Source organism: Chiloscyllium punctatum, chromosome 24 (assembly GCF_047496795.1).
Source record: "Chiloscyllium punctatum isolate Juve2018m chromosome 24, sChiPun1.3, whole genome shotgun sequence".
In the NCBI taxonomy this organism is placed as follows: domain Eukaryota; kingdom Metazoa; phylum Chordata; class Chondrichthyes; order Orectolobiformes; family Hemiscylliidae; genus Chiloscyllium; species Chiloscyllium punctatum.
Genome location: NC_092762.1, coordinates 60,831,369 through 60,854,345, shown reverse-complemented (window position 1 = coordinate 60,854,345; position 22,977 = coordinate 60,831,369). Strand labels below are relative to the sequence as shown.

Sequence of the window (22,977 nt, the reverse complement as noted above, 5' to 3'; positions counted from 1 at the left end):
CTGTTCCTTGGATGCTGCCTGACCTGCTGCGCTTTTCCAGCAACACATTTTCAGCTAAAGAAAGTAGGAATATACTTAAGAGGGAATCAGGAGGGCAAAAAGGGGACATGAGATAGCTTTGGCAAATAGAATTAAGGAGAATCCAAAAGGGTTTTTACAAATAAGGACAAAAGGGTGACCAGGGAGAGAATAAGGCACCTCAAAGATCAGCATGGCAGCCTTTGTGTGGAGCCACAGGAGATGGGGGAGATACCAAACGAGTATTTTGCATCAGTATTTACTGTGGAAAAGGGCATGAAAGATATAGAAAGTAGCAAAATAGATGGTGACACCTTACAAAATGTCCGTATTACAGAGGAGGAAGTGCTGGATGTCTTGAAACGGGTAAAGGTGGATAAATCCCACAGGACCTGATCAGGTGTACCCTAGAACTCTGTAGCAAGCTAGAGAAGTGATTGCTGGGCCTCTTACTGAGATATTTGTATCACTGATAGTCACAGGAGAGGTGCCAGAAGATTGGGAGTTGGCTAACAAGGTGCCACTATTTAAGAAAGTTGGTAAGGACAAGACAGGGAACTATAGACTGGTGAACCTGTCGTTGAATGAACTTGATTCAGTTTTTTGAAGAAGTAACAAAGAGGATTGATGTGGGTAGGGCATGGACGTGATCTATATGGACTTCAGAAAGGCATTTGACAAGGTCCCCCATGAGAGTCTGGTTAGCAAGGTTAGATCTCATGGAGTACAAGGAGAACTACCCATTTGGATACAGAACTGGCTTGAAGGTTTAAGGCAGAGGGTAGCAGTGCTGGGTTCACTACTTTACATCATTTATATAAATGATTTGGATGTGATCATAAGAGGTACAGTTAGTAAGTTTGCAGATGACACCAAAATTGGAGATGTAGTGGACAACGAAGAAGGTTACCTCAGAGTACAATGGGGTCTTGACCAGATGAAGAGGAGCTGATGGAGTTTAGATAAATGCGAAGTGATGCATTTTGGAAAGGAAAATTAGAGCAGGACTTATACACTTAATGGTAAGGTCCTTGGGAGTGTTACTGGACAAGGAGACATTGGAGTGCAGGTTCATAGCTCCTTGAAAGTAGAGTCATAGGTAGATAGGATAGTGAAGAAGGTGTTTGGTATGCTTTTCTTTATTGGTCAGAGTATTGAGTACAGGAGTTGGGAGGTCATGTTGCAGCTGCACAGTATGTTGGTTAGGCCACTTTTGGAATATTGCGTGCAATTCTGTTCTCCTTCCTATCAGAAGGATGTCATGAAGCTTGAAAGTGTTCAAAAAAGATTTACAAGGATGTTGCCAGGGTTGGAGGATTTGAGCTATAGGGAGAGGCTGAAATGGCGGAGGCTGTTTTCCCTGGAGCGTTGGAAACTGAGGAGTTATAGAGGTTTCTAAAATCATGAGGGGCATGGATAGGGTTAATAGACAAAATCTTTTTCCTGTGGTGGGGAGTCCAGAACTAGAGGGCATACATTTGGAGTGAGAGGGATAAAAGGACCTTAGGGGCAACTTTTTCACAGAGGATGGTGCGTGTATGGAATGAGCTGCTCGAGAAAGTGGAGGAGGCTGGTACTATTGCAACATTTAAAATGAATAGGAAGGATTTGGAGGGATATGGGCCAAGTGCTGGCAAATGGGACTAGATTAGGTTGGGATATTTGGTCGGCGTGGACGAGTTGGACCAAAGGGTCTGTTTCTGTGCTGTGCATCGCTATGACCTCGCAGCCTCCTACACTTTAGTGAAAAGATGTCAGCCTATCCAGCCTTTCTTCATAACTCAAACCTTCCACACTCAGCAACATCCTGGTAAATCTCTGCTGCACCCTCTCCCGAGAGATTTCCTGTTTTAACACATCCATGACACAACAGTGTCGTATAAAACCCTGACACCTGCAGACTTCCTTAAACTGACAAGTTATACCCATTCACTTCTTTGACATTTAGTTACAGTTGATGGTACTTATTTTGATGCTATCAGTTGCATGCAAGCCCAGTTGCATTAAAATTGATTATTCTTGCTGCAGTTACACAAATCACATCAGTGAAAGTTTTATTGCCTGACATTTTACGTCATTAAATATTTGACTGTTTTCAGGATTCCCAACATATTTAGTTGGAACATCCCCACATCCTACCAAGAAGAATGTTCTTCAGTTTTTGGTTTCAACATTTCAAGCTGTTGAGTGATGTCAAACAATGTTAAATCTAGGAATTTCCATAATACTGTATCTCCATGAATGATTCCAGTTTAAGAAAATATCAGGTTCACCTGAATACAGCTTCCTGAATAGTTCAATTAAAAATGTTATCCTTACAGGACAAAAGCAGTCAGCCTGATTTTTTAAAATTAATATTCATGAAGTGAAGCTCTTTAATCCACATTTACTGGCATTTCCTCATAACTTTTATTTACTTCCCAATTTAAAATATTAGTTCAAAAGGGAGAAAGGTTCAGTTCCATTACACGGATTTAACAAACTAACTCACCACAGGCTCAAAATCTCCCATTGAGAAATAGCAGAAAGGTATGTTTTCTCTGTAATGAGTAACCCAGAAGTGAAATCATGGGAATATGAGAGAGGGTCAAGGTTGTTAGAGAAATGACCAATCCTCTCACGTTTGGATGGGTTTGTGAATGCCATGAGTTTTAATCTGATTGATATCAGACAAATGTTGTCATTGATATCAACAAATACTTTAAATTTTTTTTACAGCTTTTGTCTCACTAATTACAAATAGTGGTGCTTGATATTACTGAAATTAAAACAATTCTAGAGGTGAGGGAGCACATGACAGACTGTTCCCTGGGAATGTGGTACACACAAACCTGTCCTCAGTGTTGAATATTAGCGAGGGTGCATGGAGGTGCAATCAGAAGCAAATTCATAGACCTCTGGATGACTTGGCTTCACAGGGGAGTAAAATGAAGTACAGATCTGCAATTGTTACAAGTGACTTAATCGCAGAAGTAACCACAGGGATGAGTTCCCATTTAGATGATGCCAAGGGAAGGGATATCACTGAATGGGTGCAGAATGTTCTGCTAATAGATAAGAACACAGAGGTTATAGTCCACATTGGAACTAACATAGATAAGGAAAAGGGTTGAGCTCTTACACACACTCTCTCAGGAATAAGAGCAAGATTAAAGGCATTCACTTCTGGAGTACTCTCATTGTACAGAAATAGGAAAATAATATGGTGAAAAAATGACTGGAGAAATGGTGAACAAGGGTGGGACATGAGGAACACTTCCAGGACAGGTAAAAATCTGTACAAACCAGCTGGATTGCACCTGAACAGAACAAGGAACAGTGTAGAAAAAGTAGTTGGGAGAAGAAAGAAAAACCAATTGTGTTACAGTTACTATTGTTTTCATGAGGTATACTACAAACAAGGTTAATGAGTTATGGGTACCAAGTTGCTGCATGGGGCTATGATATACTGGCAATAATGGGGTCCTGGTTTAAATATGAAAAGGAACAGGCACTAAATATTCCTAACTATAACGTATTCAGGAGAAAATCATCATTGCCCTCTTGAAATGTCCTACCGGTCCCATCTTCCTTCCCACCTATCCGCTCTACCCTCTGCTCCTATGTATTGCCATCACCCCCCCATCTGCATCTACTGCCTCACCTCCATCCAAGGCCGCAAAGGAGCCTTCCACATCCAGCAAAGTTTCACCTGCACTTGTATACGTTGCTCCCAATGTGGTCTCCTTTACACTGGGGAGCCTTCTCACAGAGCGCTTCAGGGAACATCTCCATGACACCCGCACCAATCAACCCCACTGCCCTGTGGCTGAACATTTCAACGCCCCCTCCCACTCTGCCGAGGACATGCAGGTCCTGGGCCTCCTCCACTGCCACTCCCTCACCATCAGATGCCTGGAGGAAGAACGCCCCAACATCCACCTCAGAACCCTTCAACCCCAGGGCAACAATGTGGACTTCACCAGTTTCCTCATTTCCTTTCTCCCCCACCTTACCCCAGCTCTAAACTTCCAGCTCAGCACCATCCTCATGACCTGTCCCACCTGTCAATCTTCCTTCCCACCTATCCACTCCACCCTCCTCTCTGACCTACCACTTTTCCCCTTTCCTCCATCCACCTATTGCGCTCCCAGCTACCTTCCCCCCAGCCCCACCCCCCTCCCATTTATCTCTCCACACCTGAGGCTTCTCGCCTCATTCCTGATGAAGGGTCCTGCCTGAATAGTCAATTTTCCTGCACCTCGGAAGCTGCCTGACCTGCTTTGCATTTCCAGCACCACTCTAATCTTGACTCTAATCTCCAGCATCTGCAGTCCTCACTTTCACCTTACATCTACTTATCGCCTTCCTAGTCATCTTCCCCCTGACCCCCAGATTTCTCATGAAGGGCTTATGTCTGAAATGTCGATTTTCCAGCTCCTCAGATGCTGGCTGACCTGCTGTGCTTTTCCAGCACCACATCCAGCATCTGCAGTCCTCACTCTCTTCTATTTTGATTACAGCCAAGGAACAGAAAGGGAGCTTGTTAGATGCTGCATGTTCACTCTAAACCCCCAAACACTGAGAAGGAGATGGAGAAGCAAATTTTAGAGAAATGTCTACCCTCCCCCACTCAACCTTAGAATACTCAAGCTCTACACTACTGAATGACTGCAAATAAACAAAAATAATTGGATATCATTTAGGACTCCAAAAGCCTAATATAGGGAAAGAAAAGAAAAGCAAAAATCAAAGGGGCAAAATATTTCTAAAATATGCACAGGAGAACATTCTTAATTAGTGCTGTTAAACCAACAAGGAAGGGAGAGATGCTGAATCTAGTTGTAGAGAACAAATTAGGATTTGTTTTAGTGGGAGAATATCTGGAAAATAACAATCACTGTAAAATTCAAGTTATTGAAAAAATAAAGAATAATCAATAGTGAAAAATGAAGAGAGCCAGTTTCAGTGATAGGAGAGAAATCTAGCACAGTTCAAGTGCAAGAACGGATTAGTTAGGAAAACAATAAAATGAGAAAGGAAGGGGCAGATACTACATGAACACATCAAGTATACTCTCTTAAAGAGAATGTTGAGACACTGGAAACTACAGCTCCTCGCATTACAAGGAAGCAAAGGTAAAAATAAAAGAAAAAGTAACACACGTCAGACAAAGAACGTCACCAAAAACCAGGAAAAACCCAGATGGCCTTGGAGGAAACTGTAAGGTAATATTAGCAGAAAACAGAGAATGGATGAGAAAAGACTAGCAGGAACCAGACAGAATGGGTGAGAAAAGACTAGCAGGGACCAGTGAGAATGGGTGAGAAAAGACTAGCAGGGACCAGTGAGAATGGGTGAGAAAAGACTAGCAGGGACCAGTGAGAATGGGTGAGAAAAGACTAGCAGACAACGAAGAAAGGAAATATTACAATATTATGGATATTACAAAACTTGGCAATGTAGGAAGTGGAAAGAAGGATAGTGACAAACTTCAGGATGACAAATCACAACCCATACTTACATAGCATTTTAAACCCAATAAATCCTGCCATGGTGCTTCCCAAAGGCATCATGTAAAAATGACAAAATATTACGTGAAATCAAATGTAAACCTTGTCCAAAAGGAAGATTTTAAGAAACATCATAAAAGAGGAAAATGAGGTTGAAAAGTGGAGAGATTGGAAAAGCCTACAATGATAGACTGTAGAGGGATTTGGTAAAAGGTACGGAATTTAAATTGACAGATTGGTTAGATGGTATGAACATGCAATTTAATGCAGTAATTGAGAAAGTGAAGCACTTAGGGAGGAACAACATAGAGACAGCGTAATCTAAGTGCTACTGAGGGAGAAAGTAGCAAATGCAGTTGAATTAAGGGATGGAGATTGAAAAATCTTTAAATGTTGCAGGAAAAGCCTATTTTCTTGCAGAAATGGGGTAGTCACCAGAAAGGACGGATCTAAAATAGTTGGTAAAAGAACCAAAAAAGACAAATTAGGAGATTTTTAAAATTCAAAAAGGAGTATGTTACGGTTCTGCAACTCACTACCAGAAAGGGTGTTGGCATCAGGTTCTACATTATTCCTCTCAAGGCAGCTGGATATACATTTGATGTGAACAGATTTCACAGGCTTATGGAGAAAAAGGGGGTGGTTAGCTGTGATGGCTATTGTGTGGTTTAGAAATACACCAACAGTGTGGGCTTGATTCCAGCTCCAGCTGAGATAGACTTCAGACCTGTGTTCCTGAGTGTGGAAGGCAATGGCAAACCATCACTGAGCTAACCTGGGGATACGAGGATTTACATCTGGGCAGAGCACTTGTTGAATGGCAAGTGGGAAAAGACAGAAGCTTGGGTTTAATTGGCCAGTTCTTTCACTAAGCTGACATAACAGGCTGAATAGCCTACCTGAGTGGTTTAAGATTATTCCAACTAAGGTTGGGAATCGGCAGGGCTGAGTACAGAACGAAGTTTAATAGGACTTGTGTTTCATTTGAAAACTATTAGTATATCATCTTTTTCAAAAATACTGAGTAGTGATTGTCAAAAAGACCACCGACAAGAAAAGAAAACTCACACCTTCTTTCAACCCAAAAAAATATATAAAATTGAAATAGCTGAGATTATTCTTATTCAGTCAAAGCATGTGGACATGGCTGATGGCCAATTTTTAGATGATAAATCACACCAGCACTCGTTGCGGAAAAATTATAACAATGAATTATTTGAAGAACTGGTGGGCAGATTAGCCCCAACTAAAAAGTGTCTGGTTATATGTTGCACTCATTCACAACATTACCCCACGAGGTTTGAAAGTAATTGCATTGCAAATGAATAGGTTTAAAATAATATCTTAGCCTTTAAAACTAAAGCTCATTTTACTGGTATGGAAAACTTGAGAGTTTATTTCTAGAGAGATAGATTTGAAAAGTAAAATTCTCCTAAATTTGAATCGAACCTTGGTCATACTTCATAACTTCTGATCACCATATGATTAAAAATATTCTATAGGAGTGTTGGAAACAATGCAGAAAAGACTGATAAAGATGACACCAGAAATTTGTACCTATCAAAATAGGTCAAACAGGTGGGTCACTGTTCTCTTGAAAAGAGGCAGAGATGTCCCATTAGAAGGTTTGAAAATTATTAGTGTTTGATCGAGTTTACAGAAAATGTTTTTGGCTGTGGGGAGGATCAAAGTTAGAGACCAAGAAATTAAATAAGGGATTCTGAATACACATCTAGAATGGTGGGAGTAGGGAACTCTCTATTGCAGGGAGTGGTTTCAGATGAAAAGTATCAATGCATTTAAAATAAGACTAGAAAAAGCTGTAAGGGAAAGGAAATAGAGTTCTACTGATAGTTAGATAAGGAAAGGCAGTAGGAGTCTTGAGTGTAGTACAAATATTGGCATGGTCTAGTTGAGCCAAATGGTTTGCCACTGAGCTGAATGCAATGCAATTCCAATGCAATTCTACATTAGGTACCAACTGTTACTGCACATCCACTAGCTCTACTTCAAAGGAATAGAAAAGAAGATTTGCATTCAGCAACTAAAGGTAACACTTCCACATGGGGTTTAGACAGTTCATTATACAGCAAACTTTTTAGTAACCGGCACCTATGGGACCAGTGTACCTGTTGATCAAATATTCTGGATAATCAAGGAGCTATGCATACCCGCAGTAAACCATGATTAAGCAAAGAATCAACAACCCTCAAAAAAACTATGCAAAAGCATCAAAACATGTAAAAACACACAGTAAATAATAGAAACATAATGCAGAGGGTAGACACATCACTGTGATACTTTATTTACAACATAAATACTTGGATATCACGATAGATCGCGGTATTTGAGGTATACAATGTTTTCCGGTTTATCAAGAATGCCGGTTGATAAAGTGCCGGTTAAAACAAAGTTTGCTGTAATTCCCAATTGCCTATTTGAGTGATGACAAAGACTGAAAATAAACAAGCCTGAGATAGTTTAAATTGGGAAAAGACCTATTAAATTCACTCCAATCAGAATCCAAATATTGTAAAATCTTATCCAACTATCTTGGATATGCTTTCTGCTAATAAAAGGTACATTTCAGGAGCACAATTAAACATGCTTAGTGCTTTTAGAAATTGTTTTTTTTCCAACAACCCGAAGTTCCAAGCATTCTTTAAAACATTTCTACCAGTGATCCAATAATAGTTGTACATTATTTTTGATGGGAAATCTCAGGTAGTCATGGGGCATTAAGAAGCTAAGAGATGCCAGTGTTGGATTGAGTTTGATACCAGCAGAGGTGCAAGATTAACATATAGGGGCTCCCTGATTTACAACATCCAAATTATGAATACTCATACATGACAACACGATCCCACACAGGGGTGTAATTTTAAAGATATGGCATACAAACATACGAACTTACAAATGACTATTTTATATTGTCCTGCATGTCTTCCCACCAGCGTACAAATCGATTTGCAAATAGACTCGAGTATACCAAGGACCACTTGTATACTCAACTGTTTAACATAATAAAATATCGGACAGGACTCCCATTCAATCAATATCCAGGCTGTTCTGAAGGAAGGTGTGTCTTCAAAGGACAGGGTCAGGTTTTGATCTGATGTCCCCAGCAGTCGCAGTGTGGCACACATTTGAATAGCCACCTGAATGGGGTTACCCATATGGGGAATCCATAACTATGTGGAAGTCAGCATTTTCAGGAGAAAGAGAAAAACACTTGGGAGGGAGGTGAAGTTAAAAATGTTTCGCTGTAATACTTTCACTAAAACGGGGCAATAAATTAATTCCAGTGTATTGGCATTAACCTTAGATTGAGCCATTGATCTGCAATATAAATTCTTGCTTTTGTTGCAGATTGTAAAAATCAAATGAAGGCTTTTAACAAAATTGGAGAAATGTTGGCTGCTTCAAAAAGTGTTCATTAGGTAAGGTATTTCCATGCAGAATTTAAAAATACTAATGATTCGAACACATTATAGGAATCTATGTTATTTTTAATTTGGGGGATGATTTGAATTAGAGTTCATGGTTCGTGCTCAAGGCCAATCATTCATTCAGCATTTCATCCAACTTTGCAGTAAGATGGCCACTGACAACATTTACTATTCTGGCTTAATTTATGAATGTTAAGCACAAGGTGCTCCACACCAGATTGCTGAGAAGAATCAACCTTTTTAAGCATTCAGCCAAAATTCTTACTAATGTGTGTTTTTTACAGCATGTGAGGCTGTCATTCAAAAAGAGATTAGCAGACACATTTGCTGAGCTATCAAAGTGTGTAAGCACTGGGGCAGTTTCTGTTTCTTCATCAACATGTGGAACAACATAAATAATGCAAGCTAAATGTTGAATTAATTTAACACAGGATGAATTGTAACACATTTCAACTGTTCCTACAATTGCCTCCAGGTTAGATGTCATATACAGTCACAACTGAATTTAGGAGCTAGTCACCTTACATGGCTAGCACATGATTCATATTAACACCAAGACTGTGGGTTCAATTTCCATTCTGTCTGTGGTGGATTGGGACCTGCATCCTCACCCTACGATGAGATTACAAGGCAGTGACAAACCATCACTGACAAACACTGGAAAGATAAATGGCCAAAGATGTAGCGTCAGTCAACAACAAGCCAAGGGTTTGTCTTCAGGCAGAATACACCTGAATGAATGAACTCAAGAAATGTGTGTTCAGATGAGAGACTTAAGGATGGCTGGCAACTTCAAGATAATTGCCTTTTACAGTCACATTTTGGGAAAGCAAGGAAATGAGCAAGATTTTAAACAAATGCTTCTAAAGAGGTCATGAGGCAATGGCAACTTAATCTATCAAGTTCTAAACTTAAATTTTGTTCTACCTCAATGCTCTGTTAATGCACTCTGGACTCGATGAAACAAACACTTTACTGGTCCCATGTTTGTGTCACAAACACAACTTTTAGATGTATGGCTTCTGTCATTAGAAACCCAAAACACTGATACGTACTTGGTTTAGATGATATCTAAATGATTACATCACTGATGACTAAATTCTGAACATTTAGTCTGTCCAGTTAATGGTGCAGTGATGGTCACAGGCATTTCCCCACTGAGATGTCAATTAGAAATGTACAAAACATCAGACCTTATTTGTGGAGTCTTACTTAACACTTTAAGGACATAACCACAAATCTCCTCAGAGGTCAGTAGTTTGACATTTATGGCAAAGAATAAAGTTGGTTAGTACCTCTATATTTGTGCAATGACTCTCAAACCTGAATATTACTATTTGAACTGATAATACCCAGAAGTTCTCAGAGTGAGATACATTCACGTTTTTTCCAACAAATCATCCTAAAGTACAAACATTTAGCTCTTCTAAGAATGAAGACCATTTCATGATGGGGATTGATAGTTTGACATTAAGGGAAGATTGAGGGAGTTCATTCTATAACTGGCACTAATGACAAGAAAGTGCAAATAGTTTGATAAATGAGAGTAAGGGTGATCACCATACAGTTGGAAATTGCAGATTTGGTTGAAATTTGAGTTGGGATTGTTGCATACTTCACCCTGCTGGTGTGGGATTGAGAACAGTTTGAGGAAGGAGGTCACTGCAAATTGGCCTGGAGAATTTGAGAGTTGTTCAACATGTTAAAAAACATACTCAACTGGCATTCCACTATGTGATTCAGTTAACACGTGCAATAAAGAGCTATTCAATTTTATATAAACCCATTATCAGCATCTTTAAAAATTGTATACAGGTAAATAATCAGCATTACGACTGGCAGATCATATCTTTTGGCAAAAAGTTCTCACTGGATGTAGCTTCATTTTCATTGGTAGATCCTGTGAATTCTGCTGGTGGATTGGTCAGAGTTTCCTCCTCGTGGTGGGAAGATGTCGGAGTGGACTTATCACAAGGCTGTGCACAGCTGTCAGAAGCCAAAGATAACGGCTGTGGAGAGAGTTCTTCCTGCAACATTCAAATGAATAAAAGTAATGGTCAGTGCGACACCATTCTAAGTCAACTAACTGTAATCAGATGCACAACTGTGGGTCAGTACACAATGCAGACACTGAAGCCACAGCAAACCAAAATTATGTAAACTAATTTAACCTCTTCAATTGCTCAGGGGATAAACACTTCCAGCCTTAAAGTTGTAAAGTTTAAAGTTGTACAGGCCAGAAAGTATTAGGTATCTAATACAATCTATGCCAATACAATCTATGCCAATACAATCTATGCCAAACTCGCTGATATATTCTAGGTTAGTAGTTTAATGGGATGGTACAACTGGCCCAATATATGTCAACAATGACCACAGCTCAGTAATAAACATACTTCATTGGCACCACTTCTAAGATACCTATTTCCACTCCTGTACTAATGTCTGACATTGTTCCACAACTACTTGAAGATCATCCAAAATTCAGCTGCCAGTGTATTAACTTGCACCGTGTTCCCTGTGCCCACTGACGTACAATACCTCCAGGTCAAATAAAATCGCTCAGATTGTTTGTTCTTGTGCCAGCTACCCATATTTACACTACACACACCAATTCCATTAACACGGACGAGGCCATTTCTACAACCCTCCCAGTGGCAAAGAAGTAGTTTGCACAATGTAAGTGGGGAAATAGTGGCAGGAAAGCAGGACAGGAGAACGGGGAGAGAGTCATAGTCATAGAGATGTACAGCATTGAAACAGACCGTGTCGTCCAACTTGTCCATGCTGACCAGATATCCTAAATAAATCTAATCCCATTTGAGGAGGAGTTCTATGCCGTAAAAATGGTTGAAAAAGGAGCAAGTGGAACAGGTGATAAAGATTCCCGAAAGCAAAAGGAAATACATGCTAACAGTAGTAGAAAAGAGATATCGGGGAAGGTTAGTTATTAAAGGCAGAAGATAGTTCGACCGTATCGACAGCAAAAACATGCAATCAAGGCATTGGCAGGAAGAGTTAGTGGGAGGTGTTCAGAAGAAAAGGATACTCAAAATGGAGGACAGAGTTCATGGTTTGAACTTACTGAACTTATGCTGAGTCATGAAAACTGAAAAGTGACTTAGTAGAAATGAGGTGTCGTTCACTAGAACATTACAGCAGGCCTAGGACTGAAATGTTAGCATGAATGTGACATGATGTATTGAAATAGCAAGCATCTGGAGAGGCAAAGACTGATTTGGGATAGTCGGCATGGTTTTATGAAAGGGAAATAGTTTCTCACAAACTTGATTGAGTTTTTTTGAGGAAGTAACTATGAAGATTGATGAGGGCAGGGTGGTAGACATTGTTTACTTGCACTTCAGTAAAACCTTTGCCAAGGTTCTGGATGGTAGACTATTTAGTAAAGTTAGATCACATGGGATTCAGGGTGAGCTTGCAAACCAGATAGAAAATTGGCTTAAGGGCAGGAGACAGAGAGTGGTGGTGGAGGCTGCCATCAGCAGTGCTCCACAGGGATCAATACTGGGTCCACTTTCATTTGTCATTTTATATAAATAATTTAGGGGAGAATATAGAAGGCATGGTTCATAAGTTTTCAGATGACACCAAAAATTGATGGCATAGCGGACAATGAAGGAGGATAGAGCTTGATCAGTTGGGTCAATGCGCTGAGGAGTAGCAGATGGAATTTAATTTGGATAAATGCAAGATATTGCATTTTGGTAAAACAAGGAAGAGCAGGACTTACTCAATTAATGGTAGGGCTCTGGGTGGTGCTGTGCAATAGAGAGACCTAGGGATCAGGTACATCATTCCTTGAAGTTTGCATCATATGTAGACAGGGTGGTTAAGAAGGCATTTACCACATTTGCATGCATTGCTCAGACCTTTCGAATATAGGAGTTCGGACATCACGTTGAACTTGAATAGGATGTTGCTGAGGCTTTTTCGGAGTTGTGTGTCCAGTTCTAGCCATAGAGTCATAGACTCATCGAGATGTACAGCATGGAAACAGACCCTTCGGTCCAACTCGTGCATGCCGACCAGATATCCCAACCCAATCTAGTCCCACCTGCCAGCATCCGGCCCACATCCCTCCAAACCCTTCCTATTCATATACCCATCCAGATGCCTTTCAAATGCTGCAATTGTACTAGCCTCCACCACTTCCTCTGCCAGCTCATTCCATACACATACCACCCTCAGTTAAAAAAGTTGCCCCTTAGGTTTCTTTTATGTCTTTCTCCTCTCACCCTAAACCTATGCCCTAGAGTTCTGGACACCCCTAACCCAGGGAAAATACTTTTTCTATTTACCCTACCCATGCCCCTCATGATTTTATAAACCTCTGATGCTCCAGGAAAAACAGCCTCAACCTATTCAACCTCTCCCTGTAGCTCAAATCATCCAACCCTGGCAACATCCTTGCAAATCCTTTCTGAACCCTTTCAAGTTTCACAACATCTTTCCAATAGGAAGGAGACCAGAACTGCATGCAATATTCCAAAAGTGGCCTAACCAACGTCCTGTACAGCCGCAACATGACCTCTCAACTCCTGTACTCAATACTCTGACCAATAAAGGAAAGCATACCAAACACCTTTTTCAATATCCTATCTACCTGCGACTCCACTTTCAAGGAGTTTATGAACCTGCACTCTAAGGGCTCTTTGTTGAGCTACACTCCCTAGGACCTTACCATTTATGTGTATAAGTCTTGTTAAGATTTGCTTTCCCAAGATGCAGCATTTCATATTTATCCAAATTAAATTCCATCTGCCACTTCTCAGACCATTGGCCCATCTGATCAAGATCCCGTTGTAATCTGAGGTAACCTTCTTTGTTGTCTACTACACCTCCAATTTTGGTGTCATCTGCAAACGTACTAACTATACCTCTTATCTTCACATCCAAATCATTTATATAAATGACAAAAAGTACTGGATCCAGCACTGATCCTTGTGGCACTCCGCTGGTCACAGGCCTCCTGTCTGAAAAACAACCCTCCACCAACACGGTCTGTCTTCTACCTTTGTGCCAGTTCAATTTCCAATTGGCTATTTCTCCCTGTACTCCATGAGATCTAACCTTGCTAACCAGTCTCCCATGCGGAACCTTGTCGAACACCTTACTGAAGTCCATATAGATCACATCTACCACTCTGCCCTCATCAATCCTCTTTGTTACTTCTTTATAAAACTAAATCAAGTTTGTGAGACATGATTTCCCACGCACAAAGCTATGTTGATTATCCCTAATCAGTCCTTGCTTTCCAAACATCCTGTACATCCTGTCCCTCAGGATTCCCTCCAACAACTTGCCCACCACCGAGGTCATGCTCACTGGACTATAGTTCCCTGGCTTTTCATTACCACCTTTCTCAAACAGTGGCCAGTCGACCTGTTATGGGAAGAATATATTAAGCTAGAGAGAATTCAGAAAAGATTTACCAGGATGTTGCCAGGAATAGAGGGCTTGAATTATACAAATAGGCTGGAAAGGTTGGGATTTTTTCACTGGAGCACAGGAGGTTAAGGGGTGATCTGTGTGGTCATATGTGGAATGAACTTCCAGAGGAAGTGGTGGATGCAGGTACAGTTACAGCATTTAAAAGATATTTGGATAAGTATACAAATAAGAAATGTTTGTAAGGATATGGGCCAAACGCAGGCAAGTGGGTCTAGTTTAGTTTGGGATTATGGTTGGCATGGAGAGGTTGGAATCAAAGGTCTATTTCCATGCTGTATAAGTCTATGTATGGGTTACTCTTGAAGGTAAGGAGCAGGTGCTCTGCAAAGCTGTTGCTGTGACAATGGCGACTTTAATTTCTCTGCTCCCTTCACTAACCTGTCTTTCTCTGAACATGTTGCACTCTGTCCTCTCAGGTCCACCCCTGACTTTCTTTCCAAACTTGCTGACAAGGGTGGTGCTGTTACCATCTGCTCTGGCACCTCTACCATGTAGAGACTGGAAGCCAACTCTCAGACACTTCTTCAATCTCCTCCTAGATCATAATTCATTACAGAACATCAGGTTCCCAGGATTATTTCTGGGGCACCTATACTATCTGCTCTACTCACTTCTCCCCTTCCAAATTTTACAGCATAAAAACCTTCACTTTCCCCATCCCATCAGTTCCGAAGGATCACATTGGATTTGAAACATTAACTGTTTTGCTCTCCACAGACACTGCCAAACCTGTTGAGTTTTTCCAGTACTCACAATTTTATTTCAGATTTCCAGTATCCAAAGTTCTTGGTTTTCACTTTATATAATCCAACATCAGTTTACGAATTACTAGCAGAAGGGATATTTCATATGTTGCTTCCACTCGAAGTGAATTCCATCAATGCATTAACTTTATACAAATTTTCTTGGCCAGTGTGACTTGCAACCAACTTACCAGTTTGGAGGCAGTTGCAGGTGGTGAAGAAACACTCAAGGCAACATCTTGTGAACTGGTCTGAAATTTGGTTTAAAAGAGAGATAATATTTTTAAACGTTATATACACTTTCAAAAAAAAAAGCTCCCTTTCCTTCTCACCAAATACAATAAAGCACCTAATAGTGATGGAGACGATGTCCAACACCAGACAGGCTCTACCCCTCAGGTTACTACAGATTTTGAAACTGCACAAAGCAATGAGTCTATTGTCAAGATTCTCTATCTCCCAATTTATAGCCCCCTCAATTTTCTAATCAAGAAAATTTTACAAGCCTTTTGGCCTTCTGTTCTTTGTTTCAAAAATAAACAGCATACTGTCCAGGGTGTTTTGGGACTCCACATTAAAAGTACAGGAGCCAAGGACTAAAAGACAGCAGACCAAATTCAGATTCAATCAGGCAGATGCACAATGCAGCACTACAGCTGACCTCAGTAGCTCTGGTAAGGCGGGGACGTTCAGTCATACTTACTGCCAAGTATCACTTACAATAAATGGACAATTAGGACAGCTTTTACAGTTCAACTGGCCCCTCAGGCTGTAAACAAGCAGAATCCACATTCTGTGAAAGGGCTGGGCACACGTTGACTTCCAAGGATGGAAATGGGATATGCTAAAAACTTTTGAATATAAATTATAAATCATTTGAAAGTGAACTATCAAATCTTGGGGGCAGAGAGCAGCTTTTTTTGATAAATAGGCATTTAACACATGCAAAAGAAATTCATCACTTTTAAGAATCACCAAGCCAAACTATTTAGAAATCCACAATCACCTCAAGTTCCCGCTTGAACAAAATAGAGTGCATACAAATTCCCTAATGGAACACATACAACAAAGATAGTCTAATGTCTTTAAATGCAGATTGGCAGATTTAAACTTCAAAGAATCCCCAAATGTGCACAGATGAAAGTTCAACCAGTTAATACAATGCAACTAGCCCAATCCACATTCTATTGCTTGACACTAGCTACAAACATCATTACGGCTTTAACTTTGAATGGCCAGAGTGAGATGTTTTGCAAGTGAGCCAAGCTCAGTGGTTGAGCAAGACATTGGAAGTCCACTCAAGACCAGTCATTAGACGGTCATGGGAACTTCAAATGTGTGATATTTTACACCTGGCTTCGCCTTAAGAGACCCTGCTGATTTCCTCACCAAGGACAGCTTTCACTATGTGGTTGCTTGACTATCGACAAATGGACGTTAGAGACACCTACAGCAATAAGACTGCTCTTCGGCAGGTGACAACAGTAACAATTAACAAGTTTATCTCGAGAAACAGGAACATAGACATACAATATCAACAAATCAGTACAACTGTTTGAATTGTATTTCAAAAAAGGCAAACTGATAAAAATGAAGTTAAACTATTTATAAAACAAATCAAACATTAACTACAACAAAGGTCTGCTCAACCAATACCATACAATGTTAATAATGGAATAGCTCAACGGTATCATGAACTATATTCTTTTCAAAATTAAAGGTTGGGACATGGAGATTTTACAATGTAGTGCTGTACTTGATTTGTGAGCTAATTAGGGTTGTAGAGAGTTTTTACTCTGTATCTGGTCCACATTATATCTTACTGGGGAGTACTTAATGCGAACAATAGGGACAGAAGCAAAACAAATTCCCACTTCCAACCCTCAGACTCTAGCTCAATCAGCATAAAATGAACAGTAACTCAAGATATCGAAACACAGTTTCCAATAAATATGTTAGTCTTACTTACTTCAGACGTCAATCAGACTTTGAATTAAACTGACACTTCAACAACGTGATGTTTAATCATAAATAGATTTTTCTCAAGGTTATATCAAGGTTTCAGGCAATCCTAATACAGCATGGTTAAACCTGTTCATACCAATCTCAAGATGGACCAGTATGTTGGAAAAACTGCAAATTTACTTAACTTTATTGTTATTACTTTGAAAAATAAATATCTTCTATTCACTCATATCAAACTGGTATTCACCGCAAATCCACTTCCATTCCAGAACATTGTCACCTCCTTGCGCCAGCAAGCCACACAGATGCTAGTGATCAGAGTGCACGGGACCAGGTAAAGGAGCGCTGGTTGACCCGTCTGCATTAGTGCCAGGGCAAGAAAGGTAATGAGAAGTCCAATGCCATAAGCTGGGAAGAGAACAGACACTTGTATAAACATGAAAGGTGAGCGTAAAACCTTGAAAAACTCACTGTACAGTACTCTCTGAGAACATAGAACAATACAGCGCAGAACAAGCCCTCTGGCCCTCGATGTTGTGCCCACCTGTGAACTATTCTCAGCTCGTTCCCCCTACACTATCCCATCATCATCCATGTGCTTATCCAAGGATTGTTTAAATCTCCCTAATGTGGCTGAGTTGACTACATTGGCAGGCAGGGCATTCCATGCTCTTACCACTCTCCGAGTAAAGAACCTGACTCTGACATCCATCTTAAATCTATCACCCCTCCATTTGTAGTTATGCCCCCTTGTACAAGCTGACATCATCATCCTAGGAAAAAAGACTTTCACTGTCTACCCTATCTAATCCTCTGATCATCTTGTATGTCTCTATCAAATCCCCCCTTAGCCGCCTTCTTTCCAATGAGAACAGACCCAACTCTCACAGCCTTTCCTCGTAAGACCTCTTAAATGAATGCTTTTAATATTTAATTACACTAATCTAGAGCCTGCCTCATTTCCCTCCAGGACTTTGTACACACTGCTATGAATCTTAACTTCAACAACATCAGACAGCATTGAAGAAAAATTTAAAAACAGCAAAATTCACAGCTGACCTTGAATGGAACTATGTGGGAGGGCTCACATGGTTTCAAAGTGTAACTTTGCTGTCTTTTTTAAAATAGTGAGTAGAGTGGGTTCTATTTGGTTATATGTTCTATTGAGATCTGTCTACTGATTAAAATTTTAAAATATAAAACATAGGTACATGTTAGCCTGCAGCAGTGTTTTTTTTTAAAAAGCAGTATGACTGTACTATTTTCTGTAGACTGTTAAGGTGCAAAGATGTCTTTAGTAGAGCGATCTGCTCTGCCTGTCGAATGTGGGGGATTAGGGAGAATTTCCACATTACTGATGATTATGTGAGTGTGTTCGGCTGTGAATCTGATCAGATCACATGGGTCAGTTGGAGTGGCTGTTAGAGGCAATAAAGTATTTACAAGAACTGGGGATGTGATGGATGACAGTTATTGGAAGGGAGAAAAACCACAGATACAGATACAGTTCAGGTAGATGGGTTACTGCCAGGAAAGGTAGGAGAGGGAGGCAGATAGTGTGAGAGTCTCCTATGGCTATTCCCATCTCAAACGAGTATGCTGTTTTGGAAAATTTAAGGGGTGATGGACTCTCAAGGGAATGTAGCACAAACAGCCAAGTTTCTGGTACTGAGACTGGCTCTAATGTAATGAGGAGTGCATCAAGTTCCAAGCGATCGATTGTGATAGGGGACTCTCCAGTCAGAGGCACAGACAGACATTTCTGCGGCCGATAGCAAGAAATTACAATGGTGTGTTGCCTCTCTGATGCCAGGATCAAGGATATTTTAGAGACAGTGCAGAATATTCTCAAAGGGGAGTGGAACCAAGCAGGAGGTTGTTGCACACATTGGAACTAACCTCATAGGAAGGAAAAAGGAAGAGATTCGGAAGGGAAAATATAGGAAATTAAGCAGGAACTTAAAAAGAAGGTCCTCAAGGGTAGTAATATCTGGATTACTCCCAGTGCAACTAGTTAGTGATGGTAGGAATAAGAGGATAGAGCAGATGAATGCATGGCTGAGGAGCTGGTGTATGTGAGAAGGATTCACATTTTTGGATAATTGGAATCTGTACAAGGAGGATGGATTGCATCTAAATTGGAAGGGGACTAATATACTGGCAACGAGTTTTGCTAGAGAGGCTTGGGAGGATTTAAATTAATAACGTTGGGGAAGTGGGACCCAGGGAGATAGTGAGGAAAGAGATCAGTCTGAGACTGGTGAAGTTGAGGAAAGGAGCAAGTCAAACAGTCTGGGCAAGCAGGAACAAAGCAGAGAACAAGGTAAAATTAAAGTGCATTTATTTGAATGCACAAGGCCTAACAGGGAAGGCAGATGAACTCAGGGCATGGGTAGGAACATGAAACTGGCATATCTTAGCAATTACAGAAATGTGGCTCAGAGATGGACAGGACTGGCAGCTTAATGTTCCAGGAAACCAATGCAATAAGAAGGATAGAAAGGAGGGCAAGAGAGGAGGGTGAATGGCATTTTTGATAAGAGTTAACATTACGGCTGTACTTAGGGAGGAAATTCCTGGGAATGCATCCAAGAGAGTTATTTGGGAGGAACTGAGAAATAAGAAAGGGATGATTAGCTTATTGGGATTGTACTAATAGTGGGAAATTCAGAAACAAATTTGTAAGGAGGATCTTATTTATCTGTAAGAATAAAAGGGTGGTAATGGTAGGGGATTTTAACTTTCCAAACATAATAATATGGTAATACCAGTCTAAGAATTTAGATGGAGAGGAATTTGTTAAGTGTGTACAAGAAAATTTTCTGAAAAAGCATGTGGATGTGCCTATTAGAGAAGGTGCAAAACTTGACCTACTCTTGGAATAAGGCAGGGCAGGTGACTGAGATGTCAGTGGGGGAGCACTTTGGGGCCAGCAACCATAATTCTATTAGTTTTAAAATAGTGATGGAAAAAGTTATGCTGGATCTAAAAGTTAAAGTTCTAAATTGGTGGAAGGCCAATTTTGACAATATGAGACAAGTACGTTCAAAAGTTGATTGGGTGCAATGTTTGCAGGTATCGGGACAGCTGGAAAATGGAAAGCCTTCACAAAGGAGATAACAAGAGCCCAGAAACTGTAAGTTCTTGTTAGGGTGAACGGCAAGGCTGGCATGTGTATGGAATGCTGGATAACTAGAGAAATTGAGGTTTTGGTCAAGATAAATAAAGCAGCATATGTCAGATATAGACAGCAGGAATTCAGTGAATCCTTAGAAGAGTATAATGGCAGTAGGAGTAGACTTAAGAGGGTTAAGGAGATAGGGTTAAGGAGAATCCAAAGGGATATTATAAATACATTAAGGACAGAAGGGTAATTGGGAGAGAATAGGATCCCTCAAAGAACAGCAAGGCAGCCTTTGTGTGGAACGCATGAGATGGGAGAGATAGTAAACGAGTATTTTGCATCAATGTTTACTGTGGAGAAGGATGTGGAAGATAGAGAATGTGGGGAAATAGGTGATGACATCTTGAAAAATGTCCATATTACACAGGTGGTGGTGCTGGATGTCTTAAAACGCATAAAGGTGAATAAATCCCCAGGACCTGATCAGGTGTCCCTAGAACTCTGTGGGAAGCTGGGGAAATGACTGGTAGACCCCTTGCTGAGATATCTGGATCATCGATAGCCACAGGTGAGATGCTGGAACACTGGAGGTTGGCTCATGTGGTGCCTCTATTTAAGATAGGTGGTAAGGAAATGCCAGGGAACTACAGACTGCTGAGCCTGACATCAGTGGGTGGGCAAGTTGTTGGAGGGAATCATGAACAGGACTTACATATATTTAGATAGGCAAGGACTGATTAGAGATAGTCAACATTGCTTTGTCTGTGGGAAATCATGTCACACTGACTTGATTTGAGTTTTTTGAAGAAGTAACGAAGGGTATTGATGAGGTTAGAGTGGTGGACATGATCCATATGGACTTCAGTAAGGTGTTTGACAAGGTTCCTCATGATAGACTGGTTAGCAAGGTTAGATCACATGGAATGCATAGAGAACTGTCCATTTGGATACAGTAAAAACAATGACTGCAGATGCTGGAAACCAGATTCTGGATTAGTGGTGCTGGAAGAGCACAGCAGTTCAGGCAGCATCCAAGTAGCTTCGAAATCGCATCTGCAGTCATTGTTTTTACCGAGTTGATTTTAACCCTGCTGCGAATCCTCTTGCAAGGATGCCTGCCTTGAAGAAGTTTCCCTCCTCTCTCTACAAGAATCTCAGGGAGTCCCTCTCCCACTGCAACTCCCAGGCCATTTCCTCTGCCCTGAAGCTCTTACTCTATGCTACTTTCTCCCCACCCTCCTCTAGCTTATCTCTCCACGCTTCAGGCTCACTGCCTTTATTCCTGATCAAGGGCTTTTGCCCGAAACGTCAATTTCGAAGCTACTTGGATGCTGCCTGAACTGCTGTGCTCTTCCAGCACCACTAATCCAGAATCCATTTGGATACAGAACTGGCTCGATGGTAGAAGACATAGCGTGGTGGTGGAGGTTTGCTTTTCAGATTGGAGGCCTATGATCAGTGATGTACCACAAGGATCGGTGCTGGGTCCACTGCTTTTTGCCATTTATATAAATGATTTGGATGTGAACATAGGAGGTATAATTACTAAGTTTGCAAATGACACCAAAATTGGAGGTGTAGTGAACACCAAAGAAGGTTACCTGAGAGTATAACAGGACCTTGATCGGATGGACAATGGGCCAAGGAGTGGCAAATGGAATTTAATTTAGATAAATGTGAGGTGCTGCATTTTGGAAAGGCAAATCAGGGCAGCACTTTTACACTTAATGGTGAAGTCCTGGGGACTGTTGCTGAACAAAGAGACCTTGGAGTGCAGCTTTGTTATTCCTTGAAAGTGAAGCCTTAGGTAGATAGGATAGTGAAGAAGGTGTTTAGTAAGCTTTCCTTTATTGATCAGAACATTAAATACAGGAGTTGGGAGATCATGTTGCAGCTGCACAGGACATTGGTTTGGCCACTTTGGAATATTTTGTGCAATTCTGGTCTCCCTGCTACAGGAAGGATGTTGTGAAACTTGAAAGAGTTGTGAAAAAATTTACAAGGATCTGGATGTAAGCTTGCTCACTGAACTGGAAGGTTTGCTTTCAAACGTTTCGTCACCATACTAGATAACATTATCAGTGAGCCTCCAATAAAGCCACAGATGTTGCCAGGGTTGGAGGGTTTGAGCTACAGAGAGAGGCTGAATAGGCTGGGGCTGTTTTCCCTGGAGCATCAGAGGCTGAGGGGTGACCTTATAGAGGTTTATAAAATCATGAGGGGCATGGATATGGATCATAGACAAAGTCTTTTCCCTGAGTTGGGGGAGTGTGGAACTGGAGGTCATAGGTTTAGGGTGAGAGGGGAAAGATTTAATAGGGGCCTAAGAGGCAACTTTTTCACACAAAGAATAGTGCGTGTTTGGAATGAACTACCAGAGGAAATGATGGAGGCTAGTGCAATTACAGCATTTAAAAGGCACCTGAATGAATACATGAATAGGAAGGGTTTAAGAGGGATATAGGCCAACTGCTGGCAAATAGGACTAGATTAATTTAGGATATCTGGTCGGCATGGACTAGTTAGACTGAAGGATCTGTTTCCATGCTGTGTATCTCTGTTACTCTAAATTCAGGCTCTAGCTCTAACTTTCCTTTGGATAATCCCATTCTGTTTACCTTTATATTTGGGAAGCATGACTGATTCATCAATTTGGTCATCCAAAAGGCTTGTTACAACACATAGGAGCAGAAATAGGCCATCCAGCCCATTCT

At 40.8% G+C, this 22,977-nt stretch overlaps 1 protein-coding gene across 5 annotated transcripts in view; it reads right to left on the bottom strand.

Moving 5' to 3' along the window:
• Nucleotides 1–7,791: 7,791 nt before the first annotated feature.
• Nucleotides 7,792–22,977, bottom strand: part of sppl2 (signal peptide peptidase-like 2) — a 49,688-nt gene continuing 34,502 nt past the window's right edge. For 2 of the 5 annotated variants that reach the window (XM_072593958.1, XM_072593960.1), the window contains 3 exons: nt 17,387–17,547; nt 15,366–15,425; nt 7,792–10,986 (listed from right to left, as the gene is read on the bottom strand). In XM_072593958.1, coding sequence (XP_072450059.1) covers nt 10,789–10,986; nt 15,366–15,425; nt 17,387–17,547 — 419 coding nt within the window. In that variant the 3' untranslated portion in view covers nt 7,792–10,788. Of the gene's footprint in view, nt 10,987–15,365; nt 15,428–17,325; nt 17,548–22,977 lie in introns of those variants that run through there. The other 3 variants (XR_011964016.1, XM_072593962.1, XM_072593959.1) reach the window with 3 other exon arrangements.